Source organism: Narcine bancroftii, chromosome 6, assembly GCF_036971445.1.
Source record: "Narcine bancroftii isolate sNarBan1 chromosome 6, sNarBan1.hap1, whole genome shotgun sequence".
Classification (NCBI taxonomy): Eukaryota; Metazoa; Chordata; class Chondrichthyes; order Torpediniformes; family Narcinidae; genus Narcine; species Narcine bancroftii.
Window position 1 is genome coordinate 127,578,239 of NC_091474.1, and position 17,637 is coordinate 127,595,875.

At 42.4% G+C, this 17,637-nt stretch overlaps 2 protein-coding genes and 1 long non-coding RNA gene across 10 annotated transcripts in view; 1 reads left to right on the plus strand and 2 right to left on the minus strand.

Moving 5' to 3' along the window:
• Window positions 1-13,939, minus strand: part of LOC138736468 (collagen alpha-1(XXI) chain-like) — a 330,315-nt gene extending 316,376 nt beyond the window's left edge. For 6 of the 7 annotated variants that reach the window (XR_011340298.1, XR_011340295.1, XR_011340297.1 and 3 more), the window contains exon 1: window positions 13,597-13,677. The gene's annotated coding sequence lies outside the window, so the exon portion shown is untranslated. Of the gene's footprint in view, window positions 1-13,596; window positions 13,678-13,861 lie in introns of those variants that run through there. The other variant, XR_011340296.1, reaches the window with a different exon arrangement.
• msh5 (mutS homolog 5) overlaps window positions 1-16,311 on the minus strand; it is a 46,257-nt gene extending 29,946 nt beyond the window's left edge. The window contains exon 1 of one of the 2 annotated variants that reach the window (XM_069886043.1): window positions 13,862-16,311. In XM_069886043.1, coding sequence (XP_069742144.1) covers window positions 13,862-16,167 — 2,306 coding nt within the window. In that variant the 5' untranslated portion in view covers window positions 16,168-16,311. Of the gene's footprint in view, window positions 1-13,734 lie in introns of those variants that run through there. The other variant, XM_069886042.1, reaches the window with a different exon arrangement.
• A 35-nt stretch (window positions 16,312-16,346) lies between these two features.
• LOC138736474 (uncharacterized) overlaps window positions 16,347-17,637 on the plus strand; it is a 43,431-nt gene continuing 42,140 nt past the window's right edge. The window contains exon 1 of the long non-coding RNA XR_011340301.1: window positions 16,347-16,572. This is a non-coding gene — a long non-coding RNA (uncharacterized lncRNA). The remainder of the gene's footprint in view (window positions 16,573-17,637) is intronic.

The following is a 17,637-nucleotide window of genomic DNA, read 5'->3' on the forward strand; positions in this document are numbered from 1 at the left end:
CTCCTTGAAGAATTTCTCTGTCAAGTGTATTGGCAATGCCTGAAATAGGTATTGTATCCTTGGGAAAATGTTCATTTTAATACAGTTTATCCTTCCTATTAGTGTTAGTGGTAAGTCTTTCCAATGCTCTAAGTCGTCCTGTAATTTTTTCATTAGTGGATAATAATTGAGTTTATATAGATGGCCGAGGTTTTTATTTATTTGTATACCTAGGTATCGTATTGCTTGCATTTGCCATCTGAATGGTGATTCTTTCTTAAATTTTGAGAAATCTGCATTATTCATTGGCATTGCTTCACTTTTATTTGCGTTAATCTTGTATCCTGACACTTCTCCATATTCCTTCAATTTCTTATGTAATTTTTTTATTGATATTTCTGGTTCTGTTAAGTATACTATAACATCATCTGCAAATAAACTGATTTTATATTCCTTGTCTTTTACTTTTATCCCTTTTATTTTATTTTCTGTTCTTATCAATTCTGCTAGTGGTTCTATGGCTAATGCGAACAATAAGGGTGATAGTGGGCATCCCTGCCTTGTTGATCTGCTTAAGTTAAATTGTTTTGATATATATCCATTTACTGTCACTTTCGCCAATGGCCCTTTATATAATTCTTTAATCCAATTAATATATTTCTCTGGTAAACTGAATTTTTGTAGTACTTTGAATAAATAATTCCATTCTACTCTGTCAAAGGCCTTCTCTGCGTCTAAAGCAACCGCTACTGTTGGAGCTTTATTTCCTTCTACTGCATGAATTAAGTTGATAAATTTACAAATATTGTCTCTTGTTCGTCTTTTTTTAATAAATCCAGTTTGGTCTAGATTTACCATTTTTGGTACATAGTCGGCCAATCTGTTTGCTAATAGTTTAGCTATTATCTTATAATCTGTGTTAAGTAAAGATATTGGTCTATATGACGCTGGTGCGAGTGGATCTTCCCCTGTCTTTGGTATTACTGTAATTATTGCTGTTTTGCATGAATCTGGTAAGCTTTGTGTTTTATCAATCTGGTTGATTACTTCCAGGAGGGGAGGAATTAATACATCTTTAAATATTTTATAGAATTCTATTGGGAATCCATCCTCTCCTGGTGTTTTATTATTCGGTAGTTTTTTTATTATCTCTTGTATTTCTACTATTTCAAATGGTTCTGTTAATTTATTTTGTTCCTCTATTTGTAATTTTGGTAGTTCAATTTTAGTTAAAAATTCATCTATTTTGCCTTCTTTCCCTTCGTTTTCAGTTTGGTATAATTGTTCATAGAATTCTCTGAAGTTTTCATTAATCTCCGTTGGATTATATATGATTTGTTTGTCTTTTTTCCTTGATGCCAATACCATTCTCTTAGTTTGTTCTGTCTTAAGCTGCCATGCTAGAATTTTGTGCGTTTTTTCTCCTAGTTCATAATATTTCTGTTTTGTCTTCATTATGTTCTTCTCCACCTTATATGTTTGAGGTGTTTCATATTTTATTTTTTTATCTGCCAATTCTCTTCTTTTAGTTGTGTCTTCCTTCATTGCTAATTCTTTTTCTATATTTGCTATTTCCCTTTCCAACTGCTCTGTTTCCTGATTGTAGTCCTTCTTCATCTTGGTTACATAACTTATTATTTGCCCTCTGATGAACGGTTTCATTGCGTCCCATAGTATAAACTTATCTTTCACTGATTCCGTATTTATTTCAAAGTACATTTTAATTTGTCTTTCAATGAATTCTCTAAAATCCTGCCTTTTAAGTAGCATGGAGTTTAATCTCCATCTATACATTCTTGGAGGGATGTCCTCTAACCCTATTGTCAATATCAGGGGTGAGTGGTCCGATAATATTCTAGCTTTATATTCTGTTTTTCTTACTCTGTCTTGCATGCGAGCTGATAACAGGAATAGGTCTATTCTTGAGTATCTTTTATGTCTACCCGAGTAATATGAATATTCCTTTTCCTTTGGGTGTTGTTTCCTCCATATATCCAAAAGTTGCATTTCTTGCATCGATTTAATTATAAATTTGGTTACTTTGTTCTTTCTGTTAATTTTTTTCCCAGTTTTATCCATGTTTGAATCCAAATTAAGGTTGAAATCCCCTCCTATTAGTATGTTCCCTTGCGTGTCTGCTATCTTCAAAAAAAATCTTGCATAAATTTTTGATCGTCTTTGTAAGGTGAATATACATTGAGTAAATTCCAAAACTCTGAATATATCTGACATTTTATCATTACATATCTCCCTGCTGGATCTATTATTTCCTCTTCTATTTTAATTTGTACATTTTTACTGATTAATATAGCTACTCCTCTAGCTTTTGAATTATATGACGCTGCTGTTACATGTCCTATCCAATCTCTCTTTAATTTCTTGTGCTCCATTTCACTTAAGTGTGTTTCTTGCACGAATGCTATATCAATTTTTTCTTTTTTCAGTAAATTTAGCAGTTTCTTCCTTTTGATTTGGTTATGTTTTCCATTAATATTTGAAGTCATATAGTTCAACATAGCCATTTCATACTTTGTTTATCTTTCCTTTCTGTTTCCTCATCATCACCTTTCCTTCTTGTCCATTTCTGCTTTCTTGTTTTGAACACTTTATAAGACAACATTTCTAAAACATCAAACATTTCCCTTATTCTCCTATCTAAAATTTCTTTAACCCCACTATCCCCTCCCCTTCCTGAGTTGCCCTTTATCCCTTGTCGGGCAACCACATCTCCCCTCTCCATTTGGATTTGCGAATTCACTCGCAAGCGTCAACTGATTTCGCAGTGACCGTAACTCCTCCCCACCCAGCCCCCCCCAGAAAAGATTTTAATTTTCATATACAACAAAGGTCACTCTTTTAATTCCCTCCTTACTTCCTCTCTTCCATTTCTTTCCCTTATTAATTCTTTTTGCTCTTGTTACATGTCTTCATCTCTCTGTCTGTTTTGTAGTTGTTCTGCAAATTTTCGTGCTTCCTCCGGATCTGAGAATAGCCTGTTTTGCTGCCCTGGAATAACTATTTTAAGTACCGCTGGGTACTTTAGCATAAATTTATATCCTTTTTTCCATAAGATCGCTTTTGCTGTATTAAACTCCTTTCTCTTCTTCAGGAGTTCAAAACTTATGTCTGGATAGAAAAAAAATTTTTGACCTTTGTATTCCAGTGGCTTTTTGTCTTCTCTTATTTTCTTCATTGCTTTCTCCAATATATTTTCTCTTGTTGAATATCTTAGGAATTTTACTAAAATGGATCTTGGTTTTTGTTGTGGCTGTGGTTTAGGGGCTAATGTTCTATGTGCCCTTTCTATTTCCATTTCTTCCTGTAATTCTGGTCTTCCTAGGACCCTGGGGATCCAATCTTTTATAAATTCTCTCATATTCTTGCCTTCTTCATCTTTCTTAAGGCCCACTATCTTTATATTATTTCTTCTATTATAATTTTCCATTATATCTATCTTCTGAGCTAACAGCTCTTGTGTTTCTTTAACTTTTTTTATTAGATTCTTCTAATTTCTTTTTTTAAGTCCTCTACTTCCATTTCTATGGCTGTTTCTCGTTCTTCCTCCTTGTCCACTCTTTTTCCTATATCTGACATGACCATCTTTAATCTATTCATTTTTTCTTCTTTTTATTTCACTAAATTCTTGTGATTGCCATTCTTTTACTGATTCTTTAAAAAAAAATATATCCATTGTCTTGCCCTTCCCTTCTTCTTCCATTTCTCTATGTTCTTCCTCTTCTTCTTCCTCTGGGTTGGTCATCTGTTGTTTCCTTGATTTCTTTTTACTCTCTTCTTTCTTGTTCTCGTTGTTTTCTATGTTCTCTTCTTGTTGTGTTGTAGCTGTCATTCTCAGTTGTGGAGATCGACTCCTCAGCTGGTCCACCCTCCCGTCAGTGTTTTTTTTTGTCATGCGTGGTTGCGCACTTTTGCTTGGCTCCGCGAGCCATTTTTGTAGTCCGCTCGGGACTTCGACTGACCTGAGGGAGCGGGCTTCTCTCTCCGTGGTGGGCCTCCTCGGACTGGTAAGGCCTTCACCTTCTTCTTCCGATGTCTTTTCTTCTTCCCGTTGCTTTCGACTTTTCTTTCTTCGCTGACATTTTCTTCCCACCTTTACTTTCACTTTATTTTAATTTTTGTGTTTGTGCCTTTGTGTTTTCTGTGTTTTTTTTAAACTTTTCCGGAGAGGGCTGGAGTTTCCCGACCGGCCACTATTCCATCACGTGACTCCTCCACTCTATGAGGCTCTTCAAGAAATTTATGCCAATGGCGAATCCATCTGGCTTACGGCAGACAAAAACAAAGTCATGTGATATTGCACTGTATTTATTACATTACAATAAAATAAATCTTTAATCTTGAGATTCCAGTGCTTGCAGTCTCCTGTCGAAAGCTCCTCATCCTTGGAATCATTCCAGTAAATCCTCCACCCTCTCTAATTCCTTTACATATTTGTGAAAGGGTAGCACCCAGAACTGAAGCAATATTTCAGTTATGGCCAAAATCAGCATATTATAACAGCTCATCATGATTTTTTTTGCTCTTGTACCATGTGTGCATTATTTCAATCTGCCCTGCTCTTTTCATTTTCCATGATCTTGTACCCCTCTTAAGAACTATGTCGTCTAATTCATTTTGCATCTTCTTATTCTTATGATCAAAATGCACACATTTCTCAGCATCACATTTCATTTGCTACTTAACTGGCCATTCCACAAGCCAAGCTATATTTCGTTGGAGTCTACAATTATTTTCATCACAGTTCACCATACCCCCAAGTTTTGAAAAATAGAACCAAAGCAGGCCAATGAGTCCCTTAGCCTGTTCTGCCATTCAATAAGATCATGACTGTTCCTGTTTTGTCTCCACATTACTTTCCTGCTCTTACCCCATCTCTAATTATTACTATTAGAACTTTCCCCATCACTGAGGTGAAACTGTTTGGGTAACTGTTACTGGGTTTATTCCTCAACTTATTTTTCCACACATCTGCAATTTTTCAGTCTTTGGGCACCATTCCTGAATCTTTACATCTCTAGAAAATTAATGTCAGTACATTTCCATTTTCTCTTCTAGACCAGGTGATTTATCACCTTTAAGTGCAGCCTGCCTGACTAATGCTTCATGTTTATCAACCTAGATCATTCAGAATCGCAATGACACCTACCCTTGCTGAGACCTCAGCAGCATCTTCCTGCTTGGTAAAGACTGATGTACTGAGTTAATACCTCAGCGACACTCTCTGCCTCCATGAGCAGATTATTATTTTTTGCTTCTGATTAGCTGCATCACACCTCTTATTATCCTCTACCTGTTTACATGACAAGATAATTTTTTAAAATCCATCTCATATTTGTTTCTTATCAACTCTGATGCTCGCTTTTCCTGTCTTATTTTCTCTCTCACCTTTCCACATGCGACCTCTCCATTATGTCGGGTGGGACATTTTCGTTCCCAGAAAATGGTTTACAACATGAAGCTAATTCATCTGCACGTATCAAACTCAGTGAGTGTAGTGTGGAGAATCTCATTTGTCACGTGGCCTACCAGAGTCGGAAGTTGCATCACCTGTCAATCAAGGTTGGACTCCTCCCAGCCACTGACCCCTCTAATTACCCAGCGATTACTTGGGCTGGATCCTCCAACTTATTGTATTGTAAAGTTCACCACATGTAGCAGATTATTCTCTATTGGTCTTCAGCCCTGAGGCAATCTCCGCTCCACTCAGGTCGCGAACTGTGGGCAATGCGGGAGGAGTCGTTGGTACGGTATGTACTACATAGGGATCATTGCTGTGTTGTAAATAGCATTTGAGCTGTGCCCATGTTAGATAAGGAATGGTGGGTGGTATATTGTAGTCTTTGGTTGTGATACAAGTCTGTATAAGCAGTTGCTAGTATCGGTAATCATATCCAATGTGACTGGGTTGTACTGCGCTTGTATGAGTGTACAGAGTTGCTACTATCAGAAGAGTTGAGTCCAATTGTGACTGATTTTTCTGTGTGGTGTGATTGAGAGTTCTAGTGTATATTATCCCTATTGCAATCCCCTTACATATGTTTCAATAACTATCATTCCAGTAATCAGCTTTTGTCCAGACTTGTTGCTCTTTGAACCTATTGAACTTATTTCCCTTCCTACACAAAAATTGGTGCTGCGCACAGGGTTCAAGGTGTCTTGGCTGGACTCGTGTGCGGTCATGAAGTTTGAGATTATACTAACCAGCATGTGTGGATCTCCTGTCGTGTTTGTTTGTCATAGCATATTTCCTCAGGAACAGGACTGGCAGAAAGGCCCCCAAAGCTAGTAAGGGAGCCTCAGGGCATGAGAGTAGAATTCTAGGGTGGAATAATGATAGTGGAGGGTTTAGTAGGTTGACGGATTTACTGGCAGTCCATGGAAGACTGGTATACTGGGCTGACAGTTTGGACCCATGAGGGGAGAATATTGGGTACCATGTGGCATCTCTCTGAGAACTCTGGATTGTCCGAGAGTGAGGGGAGTCATGGGGAGCCCTTTGGTTTATGGCATCCCTCCTGAGACACCAATGGGGAATTACAGCAGAGTAAGGCAACAGGGTGTCTAGAAAGATAGGGAAATATAATTCCTCCAACATCACTGTTGAGCACTACAAGAGGCAGCACAGAGTGCCCAAGTTTGAGCTTCCAATTTAGAAACAAAAAGATACAGAGGCACCTTTCAAGCTGATAAATATGCAGGAGCTGCAAGGGGGTCACCAGACAAAAAAGAGTAAAGGTGCCATAACACTCATACCATCAAGATCAGGAACAGTTACTACCCCTCCACCATCAGACTCCACAACAACAAATTCAATCAGAGTCTCATTCAAGGACTTTTATTTTGCACGTTATTTATTACTGTGTGGTGATGCACATAGTTGTAGTGGCGAACTGGCCCTGCTTGACACGCACGGTCAGCAGGGAAGCCACAGCAAAGATGTCATCGCGGGATCTTCTCTTCCAGTTCAGACCAGAAGAGCACATGCATGCTTGCGTCAGTGTAATGCAAGCTCCAGAACGCGAGGGGAAGGCCAGACACAGCCTTAAAGAGAGCAGCACAGAATTCAAAGTAAAGCGGTTGTGTTGCTAGAAATCTCAGTCTGTTGCCTCAGTTTTTTCACCGTGCTCACGCACAACCCACTACACTGATGACCCCGACGAGTCTCCACATCCTGAAGACTTGGCACAATGGAACCCGCAGCCATAGGCACCATTGTATTGAAGCTGCCAACTTTCTGGACAAACAGTCCCTCCAGATAACCTCTGATTCAATGAGGCACTTCTACATTGTTAGCTCGCTCAACCAGGAAGCCACTTCGTGAGTTAATGACCTCATCCAGGCGCCACTAGAGGAAGGTAAATACATGACTCTTAAAAACCTCCTCATTGGCATTTATGGACTTCCACAGCGCAAGAGGACCGCCAGTCTCCTTCACTTGGATGGCCTAGGCAATAGGACTCCATCCGCCCTCATGTTCATCCTAGCAGAAGGGCACAAGCCCTATCTCATGTTCGAGCAGGTATTCCTCAAGCAGATGTTCAAAGACATCAGACTCCTATTGGCTGACGTGGATTTCAGCGATCCATGCAGGGTAGAGGCCTGAGCAGATGTTGTCTACCACTCCAAGCTCGGTCAACCGTGTTACACGGCCGCCATCAAGGGAAATGCCCAAGTCCAGTCCATCACGTGAACAGACCCCTCCCCACCAGAAAACAGAAAGACCTGACCCAAAATGGTGCTTCTACCATCAGCATTGGAGGGTATCAGTACGCAGGTACTGCCAGTCTTGCTCATTTCCGGGTATCAACGGAGTCAGCCACCATTAGTGGCTGTGGTGGGTGCCCAATCAAACAATCTTTTCCATGTCTGGGACAGGATCTTGGGCCTCAGGTTCTCATGGACATGGGAGCAGAGATAAGCCATCAAAACTTTTGGTAAGAGGCAAATTCCTGTAAGTTTCAGTGAGACCACTTTCAATTGGTCATTTATGCAAGCTTCGGTGGACAAGCTTCTATTAGGTGCAAATTTCCTTCAGGCACACTCTCTACTGGTGGACCTCCAGAGCAGAAGATTACTCTATGCAGAGACTTTCCAAACGGTGCCCTTGGCATATCCAATGAACCATCCACCCAGCTCGCCTCCAAGGAGGCTCCATGGAGCTATCCCTCCATCCTGCTCCCCTAGTTCACCACTATCATGTCGAAGCACAACATCCAACACCACATTGTGACCATAGGCCCGTCATTGCATTCTCAAGCCCGTCGCCTAGCCCCAGACAAACTCAACCTCCCCTAGGAAGAACTTAAACACATGGAAGAACTTTGCATTGTCTGCCATTCTGATAGCCCGTGGGCCTCACCCCTCCACTTGGTATCCAGGTCCAATGGCAGCTGGAGACCCTGTGAGACTACAGACACCTCAGCGATGCAACAATGCCTGACTGCTAACCCATTCCCCACATCAAAGATGTCACGGCAAACCTCCATGGCGTGAAGCTCTTCTCTAAGGTTAACCTGATCCAGGAATACCATCAGATTCCCGTGCACCCTGACGATGTCCAAAAGACCACCATCATCACCCCTTTTGGCCTCTCTGAGTTCCTCCACATGCCCTTCAGCTTGAAGAATGTGGCCCAGACTTTCCAGCGCCTCATGGACATGGTCAACAGAGACTTGCCCTTCCTTTCCACCTTCCTCCACGATATCCTGGTAGCCAACAAGATATCTGAGGAGCGCAATGCACACCTACGTCAGCTTTTCAACTGCCTTACTGAGTTCAGCCTTACTATTAACCTGGCAAAGTGCCAGTTTGACCTCGAACAGATCGACTTTTTGAGCCACAAAATTACCAAAGATGATGCCACTCCTCTACCCGACAAGATGGAGATTATATGACAGTTCACCAAACCAACGACACAAAAGGGGCTACAAGAGTTCGTGGACATGGTGAATTTTTACAACAGGTTCATCCCAGTGGCCACCAAAACAGGAATGAGTGCCTTCTCTTTGTTCTAATGTTGAGCTTGACAAAGGAGCTCATGTGAGCGGAAGAAGCTCACAACATTTTCGAGGAGATCATGAAGGCCCTGGCTAATACAACAACGCTATTCCACCTACAAGTGGATGTACTGATGGCCCTCTGTGACAGAATATAGATATGTTTTTTGGAGATAAATTGGGGTGCATTTTTAGTGTAGGTCACATACAAACACTTTAAAACAAATCTTATTTAAAATACTGGAGCTCTGCTAATGCTAGACATGTCAGGGCCAACACCCTTTGCAAAAGCTTTGGAGAGTACCCAAGAGACTTCACTAATGAAGTGTTGATTACAAAAAGACAACAGATGAAAGAACTTGGTGGAATCACATTCTGTATGGAGTGGAACTTGCTGTTGTAGGAGGGTCATGTGGTTTTGCAAGCTGGGAGAGTAAAACAGGCTTTTTCTCTCAGAGAGAGAGAGAGAGCGCGAGAGAGAGAGAGACACACACACAGATCAGCTCTACAGTTTTACAGTCAGCAGCAGCAACTGGGACTGGAACAGGACAAGCTGGCAAGCTTCTGGAAAACCCCATTGGAAGAGTGCTTAGTTCAGCCTGGTCAAAGTCCTGTGGTTCATGCAAGAAGAGAGGACTGGCTGTCTAATGTTTCACTTGAAATAAGAGAAACAAAAAGGAACTCTGCGGTTACCTGAAAGAAAGAGATTATTATTGGGAGAACCCTGAGGGGGCAAGTTTCTTCGGCAAGATACTGAAGTTGCTGATTAAAAAAGAAATCAAGTTTGGGTGTCAGCGTACAATGAACCTCTCTCTGAAACTGACAAGAACCTTCCTGAGCGGAAACCATTTACCTTTTAAGCACCAAAGCCTAGTAAACTTTATAAATGTTAAATTCTGAGCACAGTATAAGAATTGCCTGCAACTAGTGAACTTGGAGGAATGAGAAGTGAGATTGGACCGTGAATCAACTAACTTTTCTGAACTTACACACACATTACAAATATGTGCGCTTAGAATTAGAAGGGGGCTAAGTTAGGTTAGTTAAATCAATAGTGATAAGTTAAAGTTTGATCCTGTTTTCATGTTTAAAGATAATTAAAAGCAACTTTTGTTTAAGTAACCATTTGCCTTGGTGAATATCTATTGCTGCTGGGTTTTGGGGTCCTCTGGGCTTGTAACACCTCACAGTCGACGAATCCAACATGCGGTTACAACTCATGGAGACATCTCGCCTTTTTCAGTCTCCACCTATTACTGCCTGAACTGAAGTACTGCACATTCGACAGAGATCTGCTAGCCCTCTACATGGCTGTGCACCATTTCCATTACTTCCTGGAGGGATGGCCATTCAAGGTCTACATGGACAAGCCACTCATGTTCATCCTCTCCAAGTCCTCCGACCTTTGGTCTGCCCACAACAGAGGCACTAATCCTACGTCTTTGAATTCACCACCTCCATAAGCCATCTCCTGGACAACAAAGCATTGTCGCAGATGCACTCTCCAGGCCAGGAGTCAATGCCTTGTCGCAAGGCACTGATTACCATGACCTGGCTCAAGCCCAGCACGACCCTGAAATGTACAGCTTCAGGACTGGGGTCACAGGATTGCAGCTCTAGGACCTCCCACTAGATGCCAATGGCACTACTCTCCTCTGTGACATCTCCACGGGCCAACCTCAACCACTATTCCCTGCCCAACGGTGGAGAACAGTTTTTGACACAATACACAGCTTGCCTCACCCCTCCATTCTAAAGACAGTGTGGATGGTATCCTCCTGATTTGTCTGGCACAGCTTACGCAAGCAGATCACAGAGTGGGCAAAAACCTGCAAGGACAAGACCCAGCAACACACCAAGCCCCTTGTCCAGTAGTTTGATGTTCCAACCCACAGGTTCCACCATGTCCACCTGACATAGTTGAGCCCTTGCCAGTCTCCTGAAGGTCACGCTACCTGCTCACAGTCGTGGACAGGTTCACTCGATGGCCAGAGGTCATTCCCCTTCTGAACGCCTCCACCGATACATGTGCCAGGGCTTTCCTCTCTTCCTAATTCTCCCATTTTGGTGTCCCAGCACACTTACCAACCAAGGAGCCCAATTCACCTCTTCCCTGTGGAACAAGCTCTCCAAATTCCTGGGCACCCAACTACATCGCACCACAGTTTACCATCCTCAGCCCAAAGGGCTGGTCGAATGCTTCCATCTGCACCTGAAATCAGCACCGATGGCATGGCTCGAGAAGCCCAACTGGGTAGATGAACAACCCTGTGTTCTCCTGGGGATACGCACAGCGCCCAAGGACAACCTCCAAGCCTCCTCAGATGAACTAGTCTATAGCGAGACCCTTGTAGTCCTAGGCTAGTTCCTTCCTTCAACACTCAGTCAGACCACTGACACCGTAGTCGTACTGGAAAGACCGTGAGACAAGATGGACTCCCTCACACCACCATTGCAACACAGTCAACCACCTTTCCACTCACCCCCACCCCCCCCAGACTTATCCTCCTGCGAGTATGTATTCATGCGAAGGGATGCACACAGGTCGCCTCTCCAGCACCCCTATGAGGGTCCTTACAAGATGCTGCAAAAGAACGCATCCACATCTACATTCGACATTGGGAGAAGGGAGAAACTGTTCACATTGAACTGCTTTAAACCAGCCCATCTGTCCAGAATAGGACAGACGTGGTAAATGGGAGAGCATTGATGAATACAGAAGAGCAGAAAGATTTAGGAGTAACAGTACATCGTTCCCTGAAGGTAGAAATTCACGTGAATAGGATGGTGAAGAAGGCTTTTAGTATGCTGGCCTTTATCAATCATTGCATGGAATATAGGAGTTAGGAGGTGATGTTGAGATTGTATAAGACGTTGGTGCGGCCTAATTTGGAGTTCTGTGTGCAGTTCTGGTCGCCTAATTATAGGAAGGATATAAACAGAGTGGAGAGAGTGCAGAGAAGGTTTACCAGAATGTTACCTGGGTTTAAGCATCTAGAGTATAGGGAGAGATTGGACAGATTAGGTCTTTATTCTTTGGAGCGTAGAAGGTTGAGAGGGGATTTGATAGAAGTATTTAAGATTATGAAAGGGATAGACAGAGTGGATGTGGATAGACTATTTCCGTTAAAAGGAGGAAAGATTAAAACAAGAGGACATGAGTTAAGAATTAAGGGGCAGAGGTTTAGAGGTAACATGAGGGGGAACTTCTTTACTCAGAGAGTGGTAGCCGTGTGGAATGAGATTCCGGGAGAAATAGTGGCGGCGGAGTCAATTGTATTATTTAAGAAAAGGTTGGACAGGTATATGGATGAGAAGAAGATGGAGGGTTATGGGCATTGTGCAGGGAGGTGGGACTAGAGAGGGGTGTTTGGTTCGGTGCGGACTAGAAGGGCCTAATGGCCTGTTTCCATGCTGTAATTGTTATGTTATCTGGACTTGTCACAACCAGTACAGGTTCCCCCACCGATATGTAGGGGGTCGGCCGCCCAGACAGCAGACCTCACCCTCAATGCATCATAAGACCATCAGTGCCAGTTCTAGGGGTAGGAGTTGTGTGGCGAAGCATGTCGGTGTAGCAGCGGTGAATCAGCCCCGCTTGTCATGTGCAGTCAGTGGGACAGCTGAGGCAAAGATGGCATCGCGGGACCTTCTCTTCTGGTCCAGACCAGAAGAGCACATGCGGATTTGCATCAGCATGATACAAGCTCAAGAACATGAGGGGCAGGCCAGACACAGTCTTAAAGACTACAGCACAGAATTCAATGTAAAGCATTTGTGTTACTTGAGCTCTCAGCCTGTTGGCTCAGTCTTTTCGCTGCGCTCACGCACAACCCACTACAACTGAATATTTATTTTCTGTATTACAATTTGTTTGCACTGCCTTCTTGGTTACATTTTTCTTTATACAAATATCTTTCCTTGAGCATTTTTTTTTTTTGCCCTACCAATAAGTAGAAATTGTGCCTGGCCTGCAAGAAAAAGATTCTCAGGGTTGTACATCTATGTACTCTCCAGGGTTCTGGGGAGGCCACACCTGGACTACTGTGTGCAGATCTCCTTTCTTGAGGAAGGATTTACTGGTGTTGGTAGTGGTGCAGATAATCTTACCAAGTTGATTCCTGAGGGGATTAGCCTTTGAGGAGAGATTCAGTGGTGGGACTATAGTGGTTGCAATTCACATGAAAAAGAGGGGATCTTACAGAAACACAAAATTATGAAAAGATAAAAGCAAGAAAATTTGTTTACACTGGTAGGTGAGAATAGAACTACGGGACAGGGCAAGATTCAAAGGAGATTTAGGATGAAGAAGAGGAGGATCTACTTTTCCTAGAGAGCAGTGAATCTGTGAAATTGTAGGTGATTAAAGCTTTTGAGGAAAGGGCAGATAGGAGGAGCGTTGTCCATGGCCTGATCAGCAATGATCTTGTTAAATGATAGAGCAGGCTTGATGGGCCAGATGGTCTACTCCTGCTCCTAATTCTTAAGTTGAACCTACACGTGGATACTACAGCATTGACAATGTCACAATGTTAAGATCTCAACAGATTGACAAAAAACTAAACTTTAATTATGAATATCAATCTAATTTTAATACACTCACCTTAAAGCTTGAATAACTGCAAACCCTAGATTTTTGTTTATCCATTAAAAAAATCACTGAGAATCAGCATTAAATTCTTGAACAATAGCAATGAGTTCAATTTGTTTTAAGTCACAGAGTGAAGCAGTTCAATAACAAGGCACGTTATAGCTCAGTTGTTGTACATGCCATAACCCCCTTGTTCAAAAATTCCATTAGGTCTGTGTTAGGGTCACTAAGGTCCAATTGAAGAAATTTATCTACCAATACTTTATATGCACTTAACTGGTTTGTTTTTGATGGACAGTCAATTCGACAAATGGGCTGTCCGCGACGGTACTGCTCAGAAATCTGTGTCCCTCGCTTCACAACCTGTGGTGGCATCCCAGCCAGTATAGCTATATTGGCAGCATAGCTGTCAGTGGAGACACCTTCCTTCAGCTGGTAGAAAAACACCAACTCCTCTCCATCCTGTAGAGTCTCTAGTGTTAAGTATCGCATGAGTTTAATAGTAGGGAGTAGATTAAGCTGAATTAAACTATGAAAATTGGTAGATACAAAAATATGAGGGCATTTCATATCTTGCTTCATCCAATGCCTGAGAACAGCTGCAAGAAGAGATAAGCCATCAACACTGTTGGTTCCTTTTCCAAATTCATCAATTAGTACCAGAGATCTCTCTGTAGCATTGTTAACTGCAGCTGCCACCTGATTTAAGTCTATGATGAATGTAGAAAGTCCCACAGACACTGATTCACGGCTTTGGATCCTAGTGTAAATTCCATCTATTAATCCAATTTCTGCCTCTGTGGCAGGTATGTAACTACCTATTAGTGCCATGAACACAATAAGGCCTGCCTCCTTAAGATATACACTTTTTCCACTAGAATTTGGACCAGTGAGGATACAAATCTTTCCATGCTCTTCATCAGTATTGATGGAATTTGAAACAAATGTCCTTGTGCACATTTCCATGAGAGGATGTCTTCCATCTTTAATATTGATTATATTCTTTTTGGTAAATCTTGGTCTTATGTAGGTGTTTTCTCGGGCTACAACAGCCATAGAAATCAAGCAATCCAACTGGGCTGTGTATTCCATCACATCATAGAGGACAGCAGACTTTTCCAAAACCTTTGCCTGCAACTGGTACATGACAGCTGTCTCAAGGTCCCGGATTTCACAATGCAAGTCTCCCAACATTGTATCAAGCTCTTTGGTTCTGGCACTCCTGTAGTGAAGCCTGCCCTCAGATAGAAACATAAAATCCAGTCCTTCTATTTCAAAGTCATCCTTGTCTACCATGCTTGGAAGGCGTGGAATAGTTAGAAGAAATCCAATTAGTGGGATGTAGATAACACAGCATGAAGGAATCCTGCTATCCAGTAGTGTTAGTTCATTCCTTGCTACTTCTGTTAAGAAATCTGACAGGCCCATCAGTTGGCGCTTTTTTTCATCTATAGCTGGGTCCACATTAGGCCTAACAATGAATCTGTTTTCTGTATTACTCCCTTCAAAGTCCACCACTTTGCTGATGAGACTGGCAATATAATGAAGATCATCTGTGAAAGTCTGAGAGATCTTTGTAAAAAGTTCTATGGACCTGGGCAAGGATTTACAAACGTCTCCAATGCACACGGCATTGTACACTGTTTTATAAAGGGCCTGCCAGTCACTCACTTTGGTGTAGGTCAGTGTCATCCTTTTGAGAATCATTGGTACATTTCTGATGTGCTTCAAGCAGTCCTGAAGTGTCTGCACTATTTCAGTGTTTCTGGCCAGCATGAAAAACTGGATGATATCCATCCGCTTGTTCAGCTCCTCCAGGTTTTTTGTTGGGCGCATGAACCACAGTCTCATCAACTTTGTCCCCCATTGGGATTTGCAGCGATTCATAATGCCAAACAAACTGAGACCTTCCTTCAGCCCTGACGCCAGTTTGTATACAGATGGGTGAACTTCCGATTTAAAAATCTGCAGGACGCAATAAGCGTCCTGGTCAATATGCACCATGTCAGGGAGTGTAAACTTCCTGATTGCCAGAATGGGCACGCTCACACTGGCATCTTCCAATTCCACTCCAATTCTCCTCCTCTCGATGAACTTCAGTAGCCCGCCGAGTGCTCGCAACATGGTGGTGCACTCGAATGGGATGATCGACGCCAGGTACACGATTTTCTCTGCTTCGGACAGGTGCGACGCGACAAAGGGCAGGTTCGCCGACAACACCCGCTGCTTGCTAATATTGAGCCCGAAGTCCACGTTGGGGAAGAGGGCTATTTCTGGCTTCCCGTCCTCTCCGTGGTTGGAGGTCCCCATTGCTTGAAGGAAGTCCGCCATGTTATGGTCTTGCTTTGCACTCGTTAAGATGCACCTGGGCTGGATTTCTTCCATCAATTTCTTCAGCAACTTGAGATCCTGCGAGTCCGGGGCATCGGGCATGATGTACACTGTGCATTCATTTGCGCTGTAGTAAACAAGGCCCAGCTGTCCGCTCTGCCACAGGACACTTACATACGCCTCGGGGCTGGAAGCATCCACCTCGTCCATCATAGCCTCTGGCCGTTGGACGGGAGTGGCAGAACTACTCATTGGAACGCTTGCTTTATAAACTGCCGCTCATCTCGGCCGTTTAGTTACTGCGCCATGTTCGCTGCCGCGTCCGAAGCGGCGCTCGCCAACTTTGCAGCCGCACGCGCCTCGCGCGGGTGCCGTGGGACGAGGGTCACGCCTCGACATGCTCGATCGCGCGAGGGGCGGCGGTTGGCCAGGTGGGTCCTCGTCTGCGCGAGGTGCATGGTGGGCGGGATAAGAAGGCGGGCACCGCACCGCCCTTCGAGGCCGCTTTGGAAATGAAGGCTGAAATTCACAGCTGTTGGGTTGGATCTCACGGGCAACTTCCATCGGTTTCAATCACATCCAGCATGGGTCCCGGCCGAGTGTTGCACAGAAATGAACTGAAGCCCTGGGCACTTTCCTGGCTGCATCCACACAGACGTAAGTGACCGTAAAAATATTGCACAAAGTGCATGCTCGATAAGATGTGTGCAATATGGCTGGTAAAGGATGTTTGTAGTTTAATGCTCTTTACAATAGAATTTCTTGGTTCCCAAGTTGATTAACTTTCACTTTCCTCAAATGCTCATTGTAAATTGCAAGAATGTTTCAACTTTGAATTGTATGGGAGCACCAAATTCTCTTATGTATACAAAAAAGGTGCTAAATTTTGCTTTATTACGTGGTTGAAAATGCCAATTTAATTGTGCATTATTTTCTATTCTTGGGCTCTAAGATGTCATTTAAGATACCTGATTGTTTCAAAGCTAATTGTAAAAGCCAACGTGTGACTGATGATAGGAGTGTTAGAATGGCACAACAATTAGCATCACTGCCTTATAACTCCAAGAATCCAGGTTCGAACTCTAGGTTCTGCCGATGTGGAATTTGCAAATTCACACTGCAGTTCTCTGATTTCCTCCCAACATATGAAAAATGTGCTGGTATGTTAAATGGCTGCTTAATGTAGATCAGTAGTTTAAAAAAAATAAAGATGGGCCCTTGAGAGAGAATAGGTTGCAGCAAATTGGGACAGATGAGATTGTTCAGGGAGATGACATGAATGTATTGGGCGGAATGGGCATTTCCTGAGGCATAATAAGCTTCTTTTTCCTCAATTTGCTATTGAAATATTAAATAATTTGGCAAAAAGTGGAAATTGGCATGTCAAATATTGATTCTTTTGTCATGAAGGGACATTTTTCCTTTGACTCCAATGATAAATAAGATGGTCCAGAATGCACCTCTGTATGTGGAGTAATTCCAATTTATCTAATCTCTCATATGATTTTTTAAATTGCTTTTTAATTCACACCACAGTATTCCTAAGAAAACTTTAGAACAGTGATATCCTTCTAGTTATTCAGGTTTTTTTAAATTATTTTTGTATCATTCCAAACAGTAGAATATTGATAAATTAATTTTGAACTGTCATTAGTTTTACATTAATGTGGAACTTCTCAAGCATTTTGGAAAATTATGCTTCTTTTTAATACAAGTACAATT